This window comes from Microcebus murinus, chromosome 1, assembly GCF_040939455.1.
Source record: "Microcebus murinus isolate Inina chromosome 1, M.murinus_Inina_mat1.0, whole genome shotgun sequence".
Classification (NCBI taxonomy): domain Eukaryota; kingdom Metazoa; phylum Chordata; class Mammalia; order Primates; family Cheirogaleidae; genus Microcebus; species Microcebus murinus.
The window spans coordinates 152,897,082-152,921,002 of NC_134104.1; the positions used below are offsets into that span (position 1 = coordinate 152,897,082).

The window sequence follows — 23,921 nt, forward strand, 5'->3', positions numbered from 1 at the left end:
TTTATCTAGTTACTAGTTCTCTGGTTTCAAAATCAAAAAAGCTAAAGGTCTTATCAGTTACCTCTGCATATACCAAAAGAATACTTGTAAAGCCATCTACACAGAGTACCAAATACCTACTTGTGTTCTCCTTTTCAGTTTGACTTTTCTTTGGAATTCGATATACCTCCTGCAAAAAAATAAACCAGAATGAGAGTTATTAGCATGGGTGGAAAGAGAGAGATCGCTTTGAAGCTGATTGATTTCACATGGCAACAAAGAAATAGGAAAGAACAGGCTGGTATTTAATTATTCTCTAAAATTTTACTCACATTTCACTTTTTTAAAGAACATGTCCTGGCCCCTTAAAAACAATTGAAAACATATAGTACAAATGTTTGTTTACATATATTTATATATACATACACATCTACCATATATACACATCTACCAGGCTTGTATGATCTCACTAGCAAAGCAACAAACTAATGTGACTGGGGCATTATATTTCTGGCAAGAATATAATTCCGGAGAATCTTAATTTCTGCATGTGCATTCCTAAATATAAATTGAAGTCATCTACAGTTCCTTTTCTGAAAGTACTCATAAGGACAATTCTAACGTTTCACTTGACATCCCTACCTAAGGGAAGAAAAGGCTAGTAATAACCTAGTTATATAAAAACACTTCAGAAAAATTACATGTATAAAGACAATTACTGCTATTCAGCATATTTTTCTATAAATGCAAAACTAACATGGCTGTTGGCTAAATGTAGTATCTACTTTCATGTTATTAAAAAAAAAAAGAAATGATAAGCATCAGATTACTGCTGCTCTTTAAACGGCATTTAATACTGTACCAAAATTGATCTTGAGAAATGTAAACTAAGATTTTAAGCCTTTTCTTATTGTATGACACTAAGGCCTAGAACCTGTTTTGTTCTTTGATAGTTCCCTACTATTCTAGTCCATCAACTAGCTCTCGGGGACAACACTTTCTCATCCAGTCACCTTGTTAAGTGGACCAATAACAAACCCAAATACTCTCAATGTTATATGATACCCTCCCTTTAAGAATAATCTTATAATATTTACCACACCTTTGTGACCTGGTGATCCCATTTTGGGAAGTATGCCAAGAAAATCAAAGAACTTCTCTCTCCATGATTGTTGGTTCTAGCAGTATTTGTGGCAAATAAGAAATAAGCTGCATGTCACACAACTGAGGAAGGGACAAGATGGCAAGAATTTTAATGGCAAGAACTCACTTACCATTAAAAATAACAAATGTGGACTACACTGATACAGGGAAATCTTTAACAACACTGATTAAAAAAAAAAAAAAAAAACACAAAAAACCTCCAATACTATATATATCTTGACAAGTTATCTAGAAAGGATAACTGAAGGCCAGGTGCGGTGGGGCTACTAGGATCACGCCTGTAATCCTAATCCTAGTAGCACTCTGGGAGGCCAAGGTAGGAGGATCGTTTGAGCTCAGGAGTTTGAGACCAGCCTGAGCAAGAGAGAGACTCCGTCTCTACTAAAAATAGAAAGAAAATACTTGGACAACTAAAAATATATAAGAAAAATTAGCCGGGCATGGTGGCACATGCCTGTAGTTCCAGCTACTCGGGAGGCTGAGGCAGAAGGATCACTTGAACCCAGGAGTTTTAGGTTGCTGTGACCTTGGCTGACGCCACAGCACTCTAGCCCGGGCAACAGAGTGAGAGTGTCTCAAAAAAAAAAAAAAAAAAAAAAAAAAGGATAACTGATTGTTCACTTATCCCATGTGCCAGGTATCATGCTAAGCATTTCAAATGCATTATCTTGCTTGAGTTTCAAAACAACTCTAATAAGGTAATTGCTATTATCTCCATTTTATACACAAGAAACTTAAAAAGCTTAGCAATCTACTCAAGGGTATGATGCTATCAGATAGGCTTAACTCCAGAGTACTTTTATCTTCTGTACTAGATAACACAGGAGATGGCAACACACAAATTTAGGTGACATCCTTCATCCGCTTAGCTTCCGACATAAAAAGACTTCCATTAGAGCTGTGATTCTCTACCCTGGCTGCACAATTAGACCACCCCAGACAAACAGAATCTAAATCTATGGCCATGAGTCCCAAACATCCATATTGTTTAGAAGCTCCTAATACGATTCTGATCCACAGAGAAAGTTGAGAACTACTAAACTACTGGCTTCTATTAACAATCCTGGCTCACGCCTCCTCACAAGAGAGAATCTGGGAGAAAGAACCGTGTATGCTTGCCCCCAGCTCAGAGCCATCTGGTCTCTTCCCTCTTGATCTACTTTTGCCTGTAGAGAGGGGACACATTCCAATCTGCTACTTTTAGGGATGCCTGCAGTTATCTGTCAGTTTCTACCTATAGGTAATACTCGATCAGGGATAAAGACAGGGAGGACAAAGCTGAGACTTTTAGCTCTGACTCCTCTGTTTACCTCTCAGAGGGGTTACCAAATTTAGGATAAAGAATGCCACTTACCAGCACCTATCCACACTATAAAGAAAAAAAGGTATTCTGCTAATTTTAAGAAGCTTAGAATGACTTTTGCATTAGGTACTCTGTAAACCCAGGCTCTCCAAAAAATAATAGGTTCATCCTCAAAGGACACTTAGAACAGATGTATGGAGGGTCCAACTAAAAATAACATAATTTTAACCTACTTAGTTTCTTTTGCATAAAATATTGGCATTACAAGTGTTCATTACAAATGTTTAAAGTAATTTATTACACAGTGCTCAAGTTAGGGACCCACTCTGTGGTGGCAGTTAATGTACCATAGGAAATGCTTTAAAAGATAAATCCTTAGTTCCATTGAAAAGCTTTTATCAACTGCTAAATTAAAAATGTATTTTAATATTCAAAAAATGGATGATTACTACTAATGACAAAGAGCTGCTATTTACTGTGTGCGTAACAGCAAAGAGAACAAGTGCTACCAATATGTACCTAAGTACTCAGAGTTGCCAACTTGATCCTCCTCTTTATATAGTCAAAGCTACCTTCAAATTTTAAGCTGACAACTCAGATTATCTACTCCCTCCTTCTCCTCTTATACATTAGGAGAGTGAGGTCCTGAACATGCAAGTGGAGTTTTTCAAAGGCCCACGATATTGAAAGCTGAGAAGCAAACATGTGAAGATTACTGTGACATTTCTTAAGATTATTCTATCTTGTGAATAAATAGTATTAGTGTTAGCCTGAGTAATATGGAAGTCTGTTTGGAATAATGTCACATCCACAGGTCACAAAGTCCATTACAGAAAATATTTATCTAAATTGGCTTTATTCATGTTATGTGGTGATGTAAAACCACTTTACTTTGCTTAAAACTCTACTCAAGACACTGGCATATTATAACATTGAACTGTGACTCAGTAGACTATGGTTCTGGGACTAACCCTACCCTCAGAAAGGTCTAAACAAATCTTGTTTCCACGCTCCATCTGATATTCTTTTCATATTATCCCTTTTTATTTTTTTAGTGTCTAGGTGCTACTCCCAATTAACAGATATACGTATAGACATTCCAGCTATTAACTGTTATCAGCTCAGACTACCTTATTTTTTGCTGTTATCTCGAGCACCAAGAACAGTGTCTGGCACACAATCAATACTCAATTACCAACAATAAACCAACAAGTGTAATTCTATTTCTAACTTACAGAAATCACCTACATGGTGCTATATAAGCTCAAAGTATTGCATATGCCCCATGCTTTTTATCACTATACCATCACCCTCTTCATCCTATACTACTGATCTCTTTCATCCCTGGTAAGAGGTACTATTTAAAGCCCTTACCTATAACCAAAAACATTATTTTCAGCGTCAGAGTAATAAATGTGCTTCTGCAACATTCTTACTCTCTTCAGTGCTTAGAATAGCCACTTTAGTCAAAGGCTCAAAATCAATCTTCATATTGTTTAATAAATACCAAATCACTGATAAGCTCATGAAATACCAATGGATCCAACATCTATTATAGTGTGTAAATGTTAATAGGGATGTTTTTAATATGTAGACACATAAATAGCATGAGTTCTAAGATATCCCTATTTGTTGAAATCTGGTTTGCTCATCCATATAGCAAGATTTCAGTATCAACTATGTGCTATGAGCACATATTAAGGCTCTCCTTTTTGGATGCTTGAGATACACAGGACCATCCCATCTAGGAGTTCACAGGCTGAGACCTCTTGCTATGTGACGGGTCCTTTGAATACATTCTCATATACTTATACTGTTAAGAGAGGTATTATTACTATATGTCTACAATATATACAAAATATGCTAAGAAGGTTAACTACCCCAACACAGGGAGTTATGCATTGAATCTAGAATCCAAGCCTAGATTTGTGTCTGCCCAAAGCAAACACTCTTAACCACCACAACTATTACCTCAAAAAAACACTCAGGAAAAAAAAGTAAATATGTACTATTTTATGATAGATATGTAATAAAATAGTTAAGAGAAATATAATGGAGGGATACTAAAACTGATGTGGGCCTTTGCGAGAGGACTGGGAAATACATTCTGAAGTGAATATTTGAATTGTCTTGAAGGATGAGGACAGTTGTACAAATAAAGAATGAGGCAGAAAATACAAACGTGGTAGACTGAACACATATTTATCGCAATCTGTCCCGAAGCCCTATAAATAACAATGGAAGAATAAAAAAGGTATAAACCCATCTGTGGTATCTCTTCTTTCTAAGACTATAAATCATATGTGGGTACTGAATTAATATGTATATTTAAGGTTTTTATCTCTATTTCACACATTGCCTGATAACTTTAATTTTTTTATTATTCAGAAAGAAAAACTAATGTTATCTATGAAATAAGGTGTTATAAGAAAACAAAGAGACTGAGAAAAAGAGCAAATTCAGATTTAGTGAAAATATGTTAGAAAAAAAGGGTTAAGAGTTTCCAAGAAAGCACAATAAAAAGTCAAGAAGAAAAATAGGAGAATAAAAAATAAAATTAAAGGATAAATGCCATAAGTTCTATATCTAGTAACAGTAATTCAAGAAAGCAAGGAAAGAGATAACTAAATGGAGGAAAGTATCAAAGAAATAATACAAAAAAAAAAAAATCATTCAGAGCTAAAAAACATTACGAGTTACCAGACAGAGGGGGCTTGGAGCACCTACCACAACAAATACACTGAAATGGTATCAGATTTCAATAGTAACGCTGTAAACTATAAAACGATGCAGTGAGATCTTGAACATATTCAAGGAAAATTTCCAAGTCATAATTATATGATCTGCTAAACAAGGGGGATTAGAATAAAGGCATTTTTCAGATCTATAAGGCCTCAAAATTTATCTACCAGAAAAGAATGCTGAAGACAAAAACTGGAGGTTCTAAGATCTAAGATTCTAAAATCTGTGTCACACATCTTGATAACTGTCTACAAGGTATACTGTACCGTACTCAGTACTTAAAAAAGACGTAATTCCTGAGACAGCAATGGAAAAGCTTTGGATAATGTAAATACATTATCCAGCACATATTAATAACACATGTAGGCTGGGCGCAGTAGCTCACGTCTATAATCCTAGCCCCCTGGGAGGCCAAAGTGGGAGGATCGCTCAAGGTCAAGAGTTCGAAACCAATCTGAGCAAGACCCCGTCTCTACTAAAAAATACAAAGAAATGAACTGACCAACTAAAAATATATATACAAAAAATTAGCCGAGCATGGTGGCGCATGCCTGTAGTCCCAGCTACTCAGGAGACTGAGGCAGTAGGATTGCTTCAGCCCAGGAAATTGAGGTTGCTGTGAGCTAGGCTGATACCATGGCACTCACTCTAGCCTGAGCAACAAAGTGAGACTCTAGGCTGGGCGTGGTGGCTCATGCCTGTAGTCCTAGTACTCTGGGAGGCTGAGGCGGGTGGATTGCTCAAGGTCAGGAGTTCAAAACCAACCTGAGCAAGAATGAGACCCGTCTCTACTATAAATAGAAAGAAATTAATTGATCAACTAATACATATAGAAAAAATTAGCCGCGTATGATGGCGCATGCCTGTAGTCCCAGCTACATGGGAGGTTGAGGCAGTAGGATTGCTTGAGCCCAGGAGTTTGAGACTGCTGTGAGCTAGGTTGACGCCACAGCACTCACTCTAGCCTGGGCAACAAAGCAAGACTCTGTCTCAAAAAAAAAACACAAACAAACAAACAAAAACATGTATATAAATTCAACAACTAGGCATTCAATACAGATAAACCTTTGAAGCCTTAACTTTTGTGCAAATATCTAGGATGTGGTGGTTATTTAAAATAATACCTATAGGCCAGGAGCTGTGGCTCACGTCTGTAATCCTAGCACTCTGGGAGGCCGAGGTGGGTGGATTGCTCAAGGCCCGGAGTTCAAAACCGGCCTGAGCAAGAGTGAGACCCCATCTCTACTATAAATAGAAAGAAATTAATTGGCTAACTAATATATATAGGAAAAATTAGCCGGGCATGGTGGTGCATGCCTGTAGTCCCAGCTACTCGGGAGGCTGAGGCAGTAGGATTGCTTGAGCCCCTGAGTTTGAGGTTGCTGTGAGCTAGGCTGATGCCACGGCACTCTAGCCTGGGCAACAGAGTGAGACTATGTCTCAAAAAAAAAAAAGAAAAAAAAAAAGTAAGTAAGTAAATAAATAAAACAATACCTATAAAAGATCTGGAAATGTCATTCAAACCTGTCACAATTTTGAAAAAACATTGTCTTCCAACAAAATCATCCCTAAAAGAAAAGCTTAGTTATCTGGAAACAGCATTTTCAGAATAATTGCTGTAACTAGCAATAGCAATTTTTTAAATTAAAAAAAGGGGTAAATGTTTTGAATTTGGGTTACTAGGAAAATGATGAAGCTATTAATAGAAATGAACATCACAAGGTGAAGAACCAACTTGTAAAAGATGATTAAGAGCTTGAGTCTGAAGAGCAAGCGGAGGAGACAGCCAATAGAAATCTGAAAAACTACATGTGAAAATTCAGGAAATAGGCTAAAAGCAAAATAGCCACAATTTGAGGAAATCTTAAGAAACAATAAATTATATTGTGATGCTGTTGGGGAATGCCAAGACAGAAAGTATATTAAAAAAATAGGCAAATAAGCGTGATCAAGAGCAAAACCCCATCTACAAAAACAAGAAAAGAAAAATTAGCTAGGCACGTTGGTAAATGCCTGTAGTACCAGCTATTTAGGAAGCTGAGGTGGGATGACTGCTTGAGCCCAAGAGTTTGAGGTTGCAGTGAGCTATGATGATGCCACTGCACTCTAGCCCCGGGCAACAGAGTAAGACCCTGTCTCACAAACAAACAAATTAAATTAAATTAAAAGGTGGAAAGGAAAGTCTTTATACTTGATAGAGTATATTTTCTAATTCTTAGAAAACACCTGAACAAGTTACCTGCTACGACCAGGTTATTACATGGCCTAATCTGGAATGTTTTCTTCTAATAGTCTCAAAAAATACTCATTGGAAGCAATGCAACACTTTATTAACACATCTCAAATGAACTGCTAGAATTATATTGTAGAAATAGAATTAAAACAAAATTTTGAAACAATTTATGAGAAATCTTCTGAAAAGAAATTAACATGGATTTAGACTGTTGGCAAGCAAAACACTTATGAGAACAAAATAATTTACAATGAGAGTAAAATAAATTTCCTACCTTTTATTATATAGAGATAAGATTATCTATTCTGTAATAAAAGATTTTTAAAAAGTAAGACTACTTCAGGCACAGTGGCTCACACCTATGACCATAGCTACTTAGCACGCTGAGACAGGAGGATCCCTTGAGCCCAAGATTTCAAGGATATAGTGAGCAATGACGGTGCCATTTCACTCTAGCCTGGGCTACAGAGACCTCATCTCTAAAAATAAACAAATAAACAAAAAATAAAAAGAAGACTATTTTGTTTTCGTTATCAGCAAATACAAATCAAATCTTGTATGTGCCAACCAACTTTTTTCATAAATATTTTCCTAAATGACAACAATATTGACAACGAGGGGAAAAAAAGTGTCAACGAAGTGCCACTTTCACAGCTAGAAGAACAGACAAAAAGCAGGACAGGATAAAGAGATAGAAAATATGAAGGTAAGTTTTCCAGAATTAAGGAAATATGCAATACACTGATTAATAAAGCTAAGAGGGCCAAACTAGAAACAAAAGGACTATACCCTAGCAAGCCTGCACCTGGGTAGAAGGAGAGTTCTACTACTGTGTTTTCCTGAAAATAAGATAGGATCTTATATTTATTTTTCCTAAAGGAGACACCCCAGGGCTTATTTTCAGAGGATGTGTTATTTTTTTTAAGTATGGTACAACAATCTACATTTATTCAAATATAGTTACGTCGTCTTCTTCTGGAACATCATCATAACTCTCTAAACTTCGAATTCCATCCTGAATTTCTTGTGACTCTATTTCCTTTAGAACCACTGGGCCCAATCTCTCACGTCGAGCAATAGAGCTCTCATTAAATGAGCAGGGATGGCTTATTTATCAGAGATCCAGTGAGCACTGGATCCAATCTGCACAGTGGAGCAGAAATGATCTCTCTGGGCTCAGTAGGAGACTGCTTGCTGAAGCTTTTCCCCTATTCCCTGGTGTCTGTGGGGGGTGAGAGAGGCCCACAGTGCTGAGTAAAATGGCAGCCACAGCTTTCCTTTTTCCCCCTGGGGATACACAATATCTAAAGCGGAGTGTCCCGCTCCTCACTTCCCTGAGGAGACTTTTCCCTCAAAGCCTCAGCTTACAGCACACACAGGATGGCCAGGACCTGACTGGGGAGCTGACCTTGTTGGTGGGGCTGCCCGCACCTTTCCAGTCACCTCTGGGATAGTAGCTGTCACGATGGGGCAGATGAGAAGGGCTGCTCGTCTTCTTTACCACTCCATGATGAAATGCATGGGTTGTGCAGATACGCTGTGTAGCCACGCTCATCACTAGGTCTTATTTTCAGGGTAAGGCTTATATTTGCACAAATGCTTAGAAATCCTGCTAGGGCTTATTTTATGGGTAGGTCTTATTTTCGGGGAAACATGGTGGGTCAGAGATTTGATCAGAAAAACTGGAAAGAAAATGATACAAGAGTAGGAGAAAAGAAGAAGAAGAGGCAGAGAAGAGGCAGAATGAGAGGGGAAAAGAAGAGCAGAATAATTTTGTTTATTAAGAAAAGTTGGTGAAGTATTAACTTTGGAGAATCTGAGTGAAAGGTTTAGAGGGTTCAGTCTAATCAAGAAATCACATCCTTAAAAAAAAAAAAAAGAAAATGAATTAAAAATTTAAAAAAAGAAAGAAAGGTTTAGAGGGATTTTTAAACTGAATTCTCTCTACATCTGTCACTAGAATGTGTATTACATATAGAATACATACAGAATATTATTCTCACAGTTTTTCTGCAAGTCTGAAATTATATTATAAATTAAAAGTTTAAAATATTAAGAAGGAAAATTTATCTTTTGATTATGGTTACATAAAAGACTTAAATTTTACCACCTACATCTATACTGGAATAATCTCTCAAGTTTCTGCCAGACTTGATCACGGTTCTAAGGGAACAACAACATTCCTTAAAGGTCTTTTCTAGCCTGGAAATCCTATAACGTATATGCTCTCCCACTTCTCAGTCTTACATCCAAATCACTTAAAGTAACTTTTCCTAAACAGAGTCAAGACTTAAAAAAAAAAAGAACTTTAATGGCAGCAATAGAAACATGATCACTATGTCTTTAGGGAAACAATTAAGAGCTCACCCAAAAGAGTAAAGTGAAAATAACTTCATTCAAAACCAGAATGTTTAGAACAGCCAGATTCTTTTGGAGCAGATGTTGACCAACTTTTTTGGTAAAGGATAAGATAGTAAATATTTTAGACTCTGTAGGCCAGTCTCTGTGACAACTATTCAACTCTACTACCGTAGTGCAAAAGCAGCCATAGACAAATGTGTATAGCTGTATTTCAAAAAATTTTATCAAAACAGGCAGTGGGGCAGATTTGGCCAACCCCTGATTTAGAGTATTTAATTATAAAATGGACCACTAGTAAGTTGTAGACTATTTTTACCTTTTACCAAATAAAACACTCATTTAAAAAATTTTCAGTGTAGGAGTATTAAAACAGCACTCGTGGGGACAATTCTAAAACTTTTTAAAAAGGATAATATTAATCCTTATGGATTCAGAATAATCTCTTACTCTATTAAGAATTTTAAAACGTGGCCAGGTATGGTGGCTCATGCCTGTAATCCTAGCACTCTAGGAGGCCGAGGCGGGCAGATTGCTCAAGGTCAGGAGTTTGAAACCAGCCTCAGCAACAGTGAGACCCCGTTTCTACTAAAAATAGAAAGAAATTAATTGGCCAACTAATACATATAGAAAAAATTAGCCAGGCATGGTGGCATGCCTGTAGTCCCAGCTACTCGGAGGCTGAGGCAGGAAGATTGCTTGAGCCCAGGAGTTTGAGGTTGCTGTGAGCTAGGCTGATGCCATGGCACTCTAGCCCAGGCAACAGAGTAAGACTCTGTCTCAAAAAAAAAAAAAAAAGTAAGTGTCACAAGTCCAGGGCACATAATTTCATTTTCAAATGTTGCACAGCAGATTCCACATATAGTGTTAATGATGGATTGAAATTCCAAGTAGTGACTCAAAACCTTTCTGCTTGGGCAAGTCTTTATGTTTTAACTTTTCTATAGCGAGAATGCTTAGCTTTCTACACAAATAATATACTTGCTGAATTAAAGATAATGCCTTGAGATAAAGATGAAATAAGAGAAGAATTAAGAGTAGTCATTAAGAAGAGCTAAATGTATCACATATATGGAATTTCATCCCTAAATCATCTAAATCTAGATGTAAATGCAACTACCTAGATTTCATTATAAGGAGAGATGCACATCCTGTAATCTAAGTGTCAATAAGAGCAGCTCTGGAATCACTAACCATTACAATGTCTTGGTGTTTAACGGCAACTGAAACTGCACGTTCATGGAACCTTACCTCCTCTTCTCATGATCCAAATGAAGATAATTCCAGTCAAGTTATAATTAGTCACCACTTATAATCAGCTGTTCTGCCTGTGAAGTTTAGGGTATATTTTCAGCATGAGGGATGATGTACAATTCCTTCTGCAAACAGAAATATATGTACATGTCCCTGCTGAAAATGAAGCCCAGTAAATTTGCACATGAAAATGAATACATGTTCATAAGTTGCAATGTGCCATTTATGTTTCTGGTTGAGGTCTACTTTAGTAGTCAAAATGTGTAAGCCTTGTGGAGTCAAGGCAATAGACCTGTGTATATAGGTATAGAAAAAGTAGCTCACTTAATCCTTTCTCGCCAGGAGTAGGGATTTTCCCGGAACGACATCCATTGTCGGCAATGGACGCACCAAAATAACGCCGGCGCCAGTGAGTTAACCACCTCTGTCCTCTTTTCACCTATTATATTTTTCATGCATCATCCAACTTCCCAACCATCTTCCTGTTTCTTCACAGAATGCACGCTAGGTTCTTGTTTTTCTTCAGCACGAAGTTGGAAATGGAGTTGAGAAAAGGAGACACATGGTCAGCTGGTGATGTTAACAAGCTCCTTGCTGCCCTGAGAAGCTAGATGGAAATGGTTCAAGTTACAAGGGGGATCATCATCAGATCTGGGAGGACAAAGAGTAATTCATGAAGCTTCATTCCCTTCCCTCCCACCCTCTTTTATTTACTGATGATTCCTACAGTTTGCCTTTACAGCAAAACCAAGATTAAGGAATCTGAAGCAAAACACTTTCAGTTCTTCACTCCATCCAGTGTGTAGAAAAGCCAAGTGGAACACATGTCCATCTATGTTATGGTGGCCTCCAGAAGGTCAGGGAGGTTTGGAATGGCTAACATAACCACAATCTTAGATCAATGCTTTTTAGTAAAATCTTGGTCAGCAACTAACACAGTGCTTGGCAAAAGGTGCTCAAAATGTTGGTTGAGTAAGACATTTTCTTTTTAGCTAATGTCTACTCGAACACATAGGTGGAAGTCAGACAGAAGTAGTTAACTCTTTCAATGCCGGGATAATATGGATATTTAGTAATTACATCAGGTCAGTGAGTTTCCCTAAAACATGTTCAAATTATGGGTTCCTGATTTCAGACTTCTGGTCAAATGCTATCAACGCACTTTTTTTTTCTTTAAAAGAACAACCATATTCATAGTTTTGAAATCAGAGCCATAGTAAATTTTAATTAGAATGATAGATGAATTAAGAATCCCAGCTCCAATGTGTAACAAAACATAACAGTTCACAGTCAAATAAAGATGTTTCTCACTAATGCAATTCTAGATGGGTAATGATTCCAGAGCAAGCTAAGATTTGAAGAAGAGAGAATTTTATTTAATGGCTCCCTTGATGCTAAGAATCAGGAAAAATGCAAAGTATGAAGGAAAAGAAGGATATATTTTAAGTACAAATAAAATTTTAAACCTCAAGTCAAGAGGATCATCAAGCTACACAGTATTGTAAAACTGCTTTGATCTTTCAGATAGGAGTGGAGAGCATAAGAAGGGGAAGAAATAATTTCGTAGGACTCAAAAATGTATGTCTAGAGTGTGAGTCTAAATAGCCACAGTTATATCAAAATGGGTTAAGTATATCCTAGAGAGTAATTCATACAACTACTATTACAGAAACGATCACATAGAAACAAAAATATTTACTTTATCCAGATTTTAAGAAAAGACAGGTTTATGATGATTGTATCTCAGCAATTTTTAAAAATTATATCAACGAGTTACTTCCCAGGCAAAAGTGACCTACTGGGTTTACAACCCAACTATGGCTGTAAAGGCCTTTTCTATGTCCACTGAGTAGTTGTCTCCATCTCCATCTTCCTTTCTGAGCTACAGTCATAGTACAATCTCCACCAGCAGCCTCCAAACACAGACTTCTTTTAGGAACTCCTGTGCTGTCACAAAGCAGGCTGTAAATAAAGGTCTACCAAGTGACCATTTCAGCATCTCTTTCAATTGACTACAATTCTGATTCCTTCTTCACATATTGTATCATAAGTAGACTTAATATGAACCCTTCCTTTCATATTTACAAAAAGGCCTGATTTCATAAGATTTAATAAGGCTGAGTTTATGCTCAATAATAACGGATGAAAGAGTAACATGAGTAAGGGCTCAAATGGGTAAACAATAGCTGAAACCACACCATACTTAAGGGTCTCAACACAACAAATTAGGAAGCACAGTGCACAACCAACCAGTCATTTTGCTCAGTGTTAAGGCCAGTTCCATTGGATCGAATCACAGGATATAATGGGGTGAGCTTTTAGTCAAAATTTGGGACAGGAAGGATTCAGGTGTTCATCTTGCTGCAAATAAATATGGATTGCTGGTTTATCTGGTTGTTTCACCTCTGGCAGGAGAAGAGGAGGAATAGAAAAATAGAAGCTAGGAAGTAACCTGTTCCCACAGGGTCCTCCAGACCTGGGTCTCCAGTCTAGATCACTTACAATTGAAATATACCATGCCTCTCCTAGGTTCATCCTGTTTTTCACTCTTGTGTTTATCCAAGACCAAGTCTGAGTTTTCTGCAAAGCAAACCCTGCATGTCTACATTCTTTAATTAGAAGATTATTTATTAGGTATAAGGGTCCCAGGCTTTTCTATTTTTCCTCTTTTGTCCAAAGAAATAGGCATTTAAAACAAGGCCTAATTTAGAAACAATAATGGAAATTAATACCAAATAGCTCCATGAAGTTGTTTTCCTAGAATAGAAATTTATGTTCAATCATTTTTGATAAAAGGTTGCAAAATTACCTTGATTTTCTATTTTTAATTTATTTTCCATTAATCTAATAAATTTTAACTAAATTAAACATTAACTTTTTTTCATTACAAATAGAATCATAAATTTGTTACTCAAAGGATTTTTGTTTTTAATGTGAAGTACACTTAAATGAGTGAACTCAATATTAAGATATGCTTATCTAAATGAGAAGAAAAAGGACAACTATATATTAGTTTGGCTAGTATGACTCTTGCCAAGGTTTAATGGATGTTTGAGACACTTATCATTAGCTGACAGTAAGAGAGATGGTATTTCATTTTTTCAGAAATATGCTTGGCTAGCAAAGTAGTTAATTTGTCTCAGGTTTGTAGAACTCTAAACCTGAGTAATTCAGGTTAAAATGAACAAAGAAAATTTTCATACCTTTAGGTCTTTCCAGCTGTCCAGGAGCTTGGTGGCCAAATCACTTATATCTACTGTTTTATCTGGCTGTTCTTGGCTTCTCTCACTCTCCACATCAGACACACCCTCCTCTTCATCTTGGGATGGTGTTTCCTCAGCAATCGGTTCTTCTAGTTTTGTGCCATTGCTCTCTTTGGGCTCCATTTCAGTGTCAGCCTCTGGTTCAGATATAGGTAGCTTACTGGCCTCCACAGGGGTTTCACTATCAATTTTAGATTCAGGCAGCTGTTGTGGGAGAAGCTGTTGTGGGTGCAACTCTTCCTCTTCTTCTACAGGAACATTTTCTAACTGATCAAGGTCCTCTTTGCCATCTTTGCCTTCCAGCTCACTGGTTGCATCAGAGATTGCACTGTCCATACTATTTTCACTTATAATTTTAAGTCTGCGAAACATGAGTTTCTTGGGAGTATCTGTATCAGCTTCTGTGCTCAGCTTAGTTGAAGGATCAGGTGTGTTGAGTGGTGTGTGAGCACGTGATGTATTCTCACTAGAATACCCATCTCCTTCACTCAACTGAGGGACAGCAGTCTTAGTCTGAGACCAGCGTTGAATAATTGGAAGTACTTTGCTTTCCTCCAACATATTTTTAGTAGGAATGGGCAAGTGTTCCAAAGTCTTTATAATCTGATTAAATATAATAAAAAAAATCATTTTGTACAGCTAACTTTTCAAACCTCTGGATGAGACTCAGGTTATGTAGAAAGTAGTATAGTTTTGCTATTATCTTATTAAATTAAGACCTAAGTCTCTATAAACACAGGTGTATTTAAATGTCATAGTATTGTTTTCCTTAAGAAAGGAAGTAAAACTGTTTTTATAAAACTGATCCACAAGACTAAAATGTAGAGCACATTACTACTCACACATCAAATAAGAGTGATTAATATTCTCCACCAGTATTCCCCAAACCTAGTTAGCTCTTTAAAACCATATATACTACTGGACCTTATCCTGGGTATCTTTTTCTAAAAAGTTCCCCCAAGTGACTGTGATAGAGGACTGGGAACTATGCAATAACAAATATTTATATGATGCCTCACATACAAAAAAATGCAGACATTACCTCTTCAGCCTTTGGTAAACTGCTGTTTAGCAAAGAGAGGCAGTCTTAGAAATCCCTCACCCCTGAAGTCCAGTAACTTCTTCCTAAGTACACCCCAATATAGTTCTACAGAAACCCCAAGGCTTTCCCGATTTCTTACTGCCAAATCTCCTGGGAGAAGGATAGAGGCAAGAACAATTGCTTACTTGCCCAATTCCTTTTTTTATTGTTGTTTTCAAAAGTGTTTTATTAAATAAATGACTTTGGGATTATATTAAAAATTATGATTTTTAAAATGCTACAAGTTAGAAAATACTGTTAATTTCATAGAAAGGTATAAACATTAAAACTCTACTAACAATGCTGCCAACAATCCTTTACTTTGATCTTTTAAAACATTTATTTGCTCCTCAAAATGGTCTTACTCTTGTCATCTAGAATTCAGATCTTCACCAATTATTTAGAACCCCAGAACTCAAATTTTATATGGTTTCCCATCTTAAAACAATGGTTTTAGCAAAAAACTTGATCTTTCACTTAACTATGATATTATTATAATATTTTACTCTTGTAGTTCCCAGCTATGTAGCACCAACCTTAAAGAAATACTGTAGGGAAAAATCATGGGACAAACCACTAGCAAGGTCTTATGTTATAGTTATAGGAATAATACTGAGATGATAAAATTATTCAATTTTTTAATACCAGTGGTAAATATAGTTCTAAATCCATAATCACTAATATTATCATATACCCAAAACCTAAGCAAGCAATGTAACGGTTTTAAGAAACAAACAAGCTGAAAATGAACTGACCTCTTCCTGAAGCTTCTGGTTACTTTCCTGGCCATCGCCTAGCTCTGCCATCCAGATCCACAACAAAGACAGCCCATGACGTTCCAGAAAGGACTTCAGACAGGACTGTGAGTGTGTGTTCTTTCATGGGGGAAGGGAGACAGGATGCAGGCAATACCAAGGTGTTACAGAGAGTCCGTATAGAGTTCACTTACACATGATAAACAGTTCACTTATATTCACACAAAAAAAATAGAAACTCTATTTTTATTAATCCAAATAGAACCGTACAACCAAAAAAAAAAAAAACAAACCCAAAAACAAACAAAAAGAAAAAAAGAGAACTGTACAACAATGGCTTTAAAATAATGGGTTATAATTTTTTCTCATACATAAAATATACATAGTCAACCTGGATTTTACTAAAGTAGAAAGTTATATAAATATTAATAGGTTATTTACAATGATTCAATTCTAAAGAACTAAGAAAAAACTTGAATCTACCATTTATACTAAAAAGGCTGAAACCATAAAAATTAGTCCTTTTTCTTTTTTTGAGACAGAGTCTTGCTCTGTTGCCCGGGATGGAGTGCTGTGGCATGGAGTGCCTAGCTCAGAGCAACCTCAAACTCCTGGGCTCAAGCAATCCTTCTGCCTCAGTCTCCTGAACAGTTGTCACTACAGGTATGCACTGCCATGCCTGGCTAATTTTTTCTATATATTTTTAGTTGGCCAGTTAATTTCTTTCTAATTTTTTTGGTAGAGACGGGGTCTCGCTCTTGCTCAGGCTGGTCTCAAACTCCTGACCTTGAGCAATCCCCCCACCTTGGCCTCCCAGAGTGCTAGGATTACAGGCGTGAGCTACCTCGCCCGGCCAAAATTAGTCTTTAAGTCATTTTCTTTTCTCTCTCCTCTTCAGATGTTTGTTCAAAAGGCCTTTTCTTCCTGTTAGATTTTTTAAAAAATCAATCATTTTTTGTTGTTCAACATCTTGTTGCATACTTAATAAACTGGTGTAAATGAGATGACTGTTAAAATTCCTTGCTTTGAGATCATACAGTAAAAATGGCTTTGGCATGCTAATAATTGGGGGAAAACTATACTAAGTATCATGAACTTAAAACTTTATTTAATTTATTTAACATTTAAAAATCTCACCATGTTCTCTCACTAGAGAAAGTAAACCAGTTCTACTAACAGATTAAATGATACTGAACTCTTCAGCCATTTTTAAGAAAATACTACAAGCTTTCAAGGTCATATATAACTCATATCTCCATTTTAAAAATAACATCAGCTTTTCTCATCAGAATTATTCTTTCTCCATTCACCTGGATTACAGTTTAAATGTCCCACCCCAAAATCAGAAATAAAAATAAATATTAAAGTGTTCACCTGTATAAGCTTGAGACAGGTAAGTTTCTGCTCCAAAGTTTCGATTCTAACCATTAGCCGGGATAAGCTGAGCACCTGGTTTTTATCAGAGAGACCCTCACCATTTTCCATCAGAGCTTCTAGCTCTCCATCCACCTACCACAACAAAGAAAAATATTTAGTCATAAAACAAAAAACAAAACAACCCCCCCCACTAACTTAAGAATCATACAACTTGACAAGATGCTGAACTTCACCAGTAATCAGGAAAATGCAAATTAAGACCATAGTAGAAAATTGTGGGGGTTGGGGGGAAAGTAGTTTGATAGATATCAAGTGTGCTGTTGATGAAAATATAAATTGGTATGATAAATCTGAAAAGCACTTCATTCACTCAAATATGTACCAAGAACTTATTATGAGTCAAATATAATTATAGGTGCTAGAGATACTGCAATCAATGAAAAGAGAAAAATCTGCCCTTATGTGAGATAACAAATTATATGAAATATAAAAGTACTTCAGAGATTTGTTTATGGTTCATAACATGATGACTGAGTATGCACACTATTGTGTGAGATCTGCCTACCTCAAACCTTATTATTATATCAGCAAATTACCCACCTGAGGTAGGCTTTAAAAAAAAAAATTCAGAAAAAAATAAAGCATTAGTTTGAAAAATAAAATATTTATATCCCCATGCCCAGGAATTCCACTTACAAGAATAAACCCAAGAGAAACTCTGAACGTCTTTACCCAGAGATTCTTAAGATTGCTCAGTGAAACAACATTCATAATAGCAAAAACCTGCCAACAACTGAAATATTTGTGGAAAAGTTAGATAAACTGGCAATGTTCACTCAACAGTATATAATACCACAGTAAATAAAAGGAACCAAGGGCAGCCAAATACAACATTCATCCATCTCAAAAACATAATGTCATGTGAAAAAGTTCCAAATGATACACACTGTATGAATCCATTTTTATGCAAATATTTAGAGATATGTATGTGAAAAATTGCTTTTAAAAAGGCAAGGGAGAAAGACAAAATTGACAATAGTGGTAACCTCTAGAAGCTAGACAGGGAGAAGGAAGTAGAGAAGTGTTCACAAGGCTTTTATTTATTTTTGTTTTTTGAGACAGAGTCTTGCTCTTTTGCCTGGGCTAGAATGCAATGGTGTGACCATAGCTCACAGCAACCTCAACTCCTGGGCTCCAGTGATCTTCCTGCCTCAGCATCCCAAGTAGCTGGGACTATAGGAGCACACTACCACGCCCAGCCAATTTTTTCTATTTTTTGTTAGAAACAGGGTCTTTACACTTGCTCTGGCTGGTCTTGAACTCCTGACTTCAAGCAATCCTCCTACCTTGGCCACCCAGAGTGCTAGAATTACAGTCATGAGCCACTGTGCCCAGCTGGATTTATTTTATAATTATGCTTTATAACTTACATGTGTTCTTTGGATGTTTTAAATATTACATTTAAATAATTGAGAGGAAAATCAACCTACCAAAGGTCATTTCCAGCCCTGCACTGCATTGTAGCAGTTATAAGATATAAAGATGTCCTTACAGAAATTATTAGGGGAGATTAAATTAATTCACATTAAACCAAACAAGGAAGCATTACCTGTAAATGTTAATGTTATAAAACCTAAGAGGCCTAAGAAAAATGGGAGCAATTAGAATGAGTCACTGAAATGGGATTAGAAATAGGTTAAGATAAAGACAAGAGAAGGGGGCAAAGTAGTGGGGAAAGTGTGAATAAAGGGAAGCAGGAAATCATGACAGTGCTAACTAGCATAGTTGGAAGGAATGAGGCATAGCAAGGAAGTGAGAAAAATTATATCAAATGGAAGACTGGTGTTAGATTAGAAGATCTCAACGTAACATAAAAGAACTTGCATTTGATGTGACTTAAGCAAGGGAGCTCTACTACAGAATCTGCAACAGCAGAGTAATATGATCCCAGTAGAATTTAAGAATAATTAGTGTAGCAATAACAGAATGAAATTTAGACAAGAGAGAATAAAAGAGGAGATAGATAGCATTAAATGAATTTAGCAGACATTTTAAGTCTAGAATGAAATGATAATTTAGAGAAAAGCAAATCTAAAAGTAAAGACTCTCAAGGAAATTTTCTGTTACTTAACTGGCTATTTATCCTCTTAATATAAATGCTGCCTGAGGGAGGCTGAAGACACTTAAACCCACTTTTCCTTTTAAAAGGTACATTAGGTGTGTAGGCTCATGCCTGTAATCGTAGCACTCTGGGAGGCCAAGGTGGGCAGATCATTTTGAGCTCAGGAGTTCAAGACCAGCCTGAGCAAGAGCAAGTCCCCTGTCTCTATTAAACAAAATAGAAAGAAATTACCTGGACAGCTAAAAAAATAATATATATAAAACTTTGCTGGGCATGGTGGCACGTGCCTGTAGTCCCAGCTACTTGGGAGGCTGAGGCAGTAGGATCGCTTGAGCCCAGGAGTTGAGTTTGAGGTTGCTGTGAGCTAAGCTGATGGCACGGCACTCTAGCCAGGGCAACAGAGTGAGACTGTCTCAAAAAAAAAAAAAAAAAACATTTAAGGCTGTTTCATTTCCAATAAAATTGCTTAAGTTGTTGAACAGATTAATACATGAAAAGCCAACTTAAAGTTAAATTTTAATCTAAGACAATTTTGTTAAAGATTTTTTTTCCTTGTATCTCCTAAACATAAAACTTTGTGTCTCAAATTCTAAGGTATCAGAAAAGTCCAAGGAGGTGCTACAGTAATAGGGTATTGGGCAGGTGGGAGGGGGGAGGGGGGCGGGTATATACATACATAGTGAGTGAGATGTGCACCATCTGGGGGATGGTCATGATGGAGACTCAGACTTTTGGGGGGAGGGGGGGAATGGGCATTTATTGAAACCTTAAAATCTGTACCCCCATAATATGCCAAAATAAAAAAAAAAAAAAATCAAAAAAAAAAAAAAAGAAAAGTCCAAGGGCCTTAATATTCTACTTTTTTCCCCAAGTGTAACAGCCAGAATACTGTTTTTGTCAGAGTTTCAAGATGCATATATTCACTGGGCTAAAAGACAATTTCTTTATAACATGTCTATAACTAGACATGTTATGACTCCGTAAATGTGAAAACTCTTAGGTGAAACTGAGATATGATACTTTCACTAATTCATTCATTCATTAATGTTTCTTGCATAGATATTATTGTATATAAGGCATTTCTGGGATACAAAGAAAATAGCATTCTAACTTAAGGAAAATAAAAAGGAAACATGTAGAAACTACACTATGAAATTTTGCAAATGAAATACAGATTAATAATCCTTCAATGTTCCTTAATGTTGTATTATAATGCATACACACACACAAAAGTTTGCTAATCTCAGCAGTGATATAATACAGCTTCAATAAATTTGGGTGCTCAACTGGAACGATCAATTATGAAATAACTTTTAGGATACCTGAGGGAAGGAGGTAGGAAGACTGAATTAGATTCCTTTCATTAATTCACATTTACTAAAAGTATTTACTTATTAATTATAGGCTACCACCTTCTAGAGAGGATATGAGCTAAGTAACTAAAAGTAAACATAAATGTAAGAATGATTAGGTTGTATTTATAAATTGTTAATTGAAAGTTTATTTATACATAATTCTGTAGCACTTGAAAACTTACTTAAGTATTTAATCAGTCCAAGATATTCTTTCTTTTTAAATAATTTTTGCTAAGAACTTTCACTAAGGGGTCTAAGTACCATTTAAAATACCTTTTGTTGAAACATACAAAAAAAAGCACATGAACAGTTAGTAAGTGTAATAAAGAAATAGCTGACCAACGCCCCTGTAATCATCACCCAGGCAAATTAAAAAAATAACGCCAGCATTCCTGAAATGTCCATGTACTTCTTCAAGTTATAACATTTACCATTTCTGTGCTCTAGAGATAACTCATCCTATTTGGGAAATAGTTCTTTGATTTTCTTTATAGGTTTACTATCTATATATAATTCAATATTATAATTTAGTTTTGTCTATTTTTGATCTTTATGAAAATGAAATCATACTGAACAAAATCTTTTGTTACATTTCTTTCAACCTTACATTTTTAAGAGTCACCCATGTTTTTGCAGGTAGCTACATTCATTCTTATATTATTTCTCATTATATGATTATAATTTAACCCTTCTAATGTTGACAGATATTTTTAGTTGTTCCCAATTTTTCCCCCTTTTAGACAGAGTCTAACTCTGTTGTCCTGGGTAGAGTTCAGTGGTATCATAGCTCACCGCAACCTTGAACTTCTGGGCTCAAGCAATCCTTCTACCTCAGCCTCCCAGAGTGCTGGGATTATAGGTGTGAGCCACTGCACCCAGCCTATCTTTTCTGATATTCTAAGCAATTCTGCTGTGACTCCTAACACACATTATAGCTAGTTTACAACCTAGGAGTGCAACTGCTGGCTCATATGGTATATGTACGTTCACCTTTAGTAAATAATGCCAAAGTGTTTTCAAAAGTAGTTGTATCCATTTATACACCTCCCCGCCAGCAGTGTATAAAATCTCCTGTTGTTCCTATGTATCAGGGGACTTAATTTTTATGAATCTGGTATGTAAATGACATGCAATAGTAATTTTAACTTGCACTTCCCAATTACTAACAAGGTTAAATATCTTTCCATGTTTATTGGCTATCTAGATTAGTGATATGGTTGTGGAAGTTGCCTGTTTTTCTTTTGTGCTGGCAGTTTTTTGCTTATTCTTAAGGAGGAGCTCTAAACATGGTTGGTGCAAAAGTAATTGCGGCTTCGGACCATGAATTTTATTCTAAACCATTATAACTAAGTTCAAACATATCTTTATTAATCAAAATTGGAACCATTACAATCAACATATTTTTGCCAACAAAAAATAAGTTTATTTATTCCTATAGCATAAAAATCCACGCTTTGAGATTTGACGAACTCTTAGAAAGCATTTTCTGGATCCTGCTGGTTGCGCAAAGTGTTTTCCCTGCAAAAAGTTGTCGAGATGCTAGAAGAAGTGGTAGTTGGCTGGCAAGAGGTCAGGTGAATATGGTGGATGAGGCAAAATTTCGTAGCCCCATTCGTTCAACTTTTGAAAGTGCTGATTGTGTGATGTGCAGTCAGGTGTTGTTGTGGAGAACTGGCCCCCTTCTGTTGACCAATGCTGGCTGCAAGTTGCAGTTTTCGGTGTATCTCATTGATTTGCTGAGCATACTTCTCAGATGTAATGGTTTCACCAGGATTCAGAAAGCTGTAGTGGATCAGACCAGCAGCAGACCACCAAATAATGACCATGACCTTTTGTGGTGCAAATTTGGCTTTGGGAAGTGCTTTGGAGCTTCTTCTCAGTCTAACCACTAAGCTGATCTGTATAAAATCCACTTTTTGTCACACATCACAATCAGATGGAGAAACGGTTTGTTGTTGCATACAAGAAGACAACACACTTCAAAATGACGATTTTTTTTTAGTTTTGGTCAGCTCACGAGGCACCCACTTATCAAGCTTTTTCACCTTTCCAGTTTGTTTCAAATACCTAATCACTGTAGAATGGTCGACCTTGAGTTCTTTGGCAAGTTCTCATGTAGTTATAAGAGGATCAGCTTGAATGATTGCTCTCAATTGGTTGCTGTTAAATTCCAATGGCCAGCTACTGTGCTCCTCATCTTCAAGGTTCTCGTCTCCTCTGCAAAACTTCTTGAACCACCACTGCACCGTATGTTCATTAGCAGTTCCTGGGCCAAATGCATTGTTGATGTTGCAAGTTGTCTCCGCTGCTTTATGACCCATTTTGAACTCGAATAAGAAAATCGCTCGAATTTGCTTTTTGTCTAACTTCATTTCCATAGTCTAAAATAAATATAAAATAATAGCAAGTAATAAGTCATTAGCAAAAAAACATAAAGGGAGAAATGTGCATTAAAATGATGTATATAACATAACCACATTTATTTAAGAATGTATCCCAATATCAAATGGCAAATTTCAACAATGCTAAAACTGCAATTATTTTTGCACCAACCTAATATATTCTGGCTACTAGTGTATGTTTTGTGTTGAAAGTAAATATTTACTCTCACTCATATGGCTTTTTACCTTCTTCATTGTATAAATTAGTTATTAATTCATTTCACAAACTGAAACAGTAGAAACTAAAGAATGTTTCAGAATACTTCCTTTTTATATTTATGAACTATAAATAACAACACCAGGTCATGACAGGAACTCATTATACTTCCATCAAATAAGTAATTAAGTACCTGGTATGTGACATACCTAAAGACAGCAATCACCTGTCCTAGAAAACTTACAGTTTTGTTAAGGAGATAAGCTGTGTACAATCATAAGAACAAGGAGGAAAAAAGTTTATCAATCAAAGGGTAATTTGGGGGATACAGGATATA

The 23,921-nt window shown here is 36.3% G+C and overlaps 1 protein-coding gene and 1 non-coding gene across 3 annotated transcripts in view; one reads left to right on the plus strand and one right to left on the minus strand.

Moving 5' to 3' along the window:
- The window catches only part of SETD2 (SET domain containing 2, histone lysine methyltransferase), a 133,699-nt gene that overhangs the window by 45,426 nt on the left and 64,352 nt on the right, over positions 1–23,921 (minus strand). The window contains exons 10-14 of one of the 2 annotated variants that reach the window (XR_001155723.3): positions 17,507–17,641; positions 16,133–16,252; positions 14,237–14,899; positions 11,358–11,640; positions 121–169 (exon numbers count right to left, since the gene is read on the minus strand). Coding sequence is in view for 1 of the 2 variants with exons in the window: in XM_012771078.3 (XP_012626532.3) it covers positions 121–169; positions 14,237–14,899; positions 16,133–16,252; positions 17,507–17,641 (967 nt within the window). In the remaining variant the exon portion in view is untranslated. The remainder of the gene's footprint in view (positions 1–120; positions 170–11,357; positions 11,641–14,236; positions 14,900–16,132; positions 16,253–17,506; positions 17,642–23,921) is intronic. The other variant, XM_012771078.3, reaches the window with a different exon arrangement.
- LOC142875519 (small nucleolar RNA U13) lies at positions 18,013–18,115 on the plus strand. The gene has a single exon (XR_012922878.1). It is a non-coding gene; the product is annotated as a small nucleolar RNA U13 (small nucleolar RNA).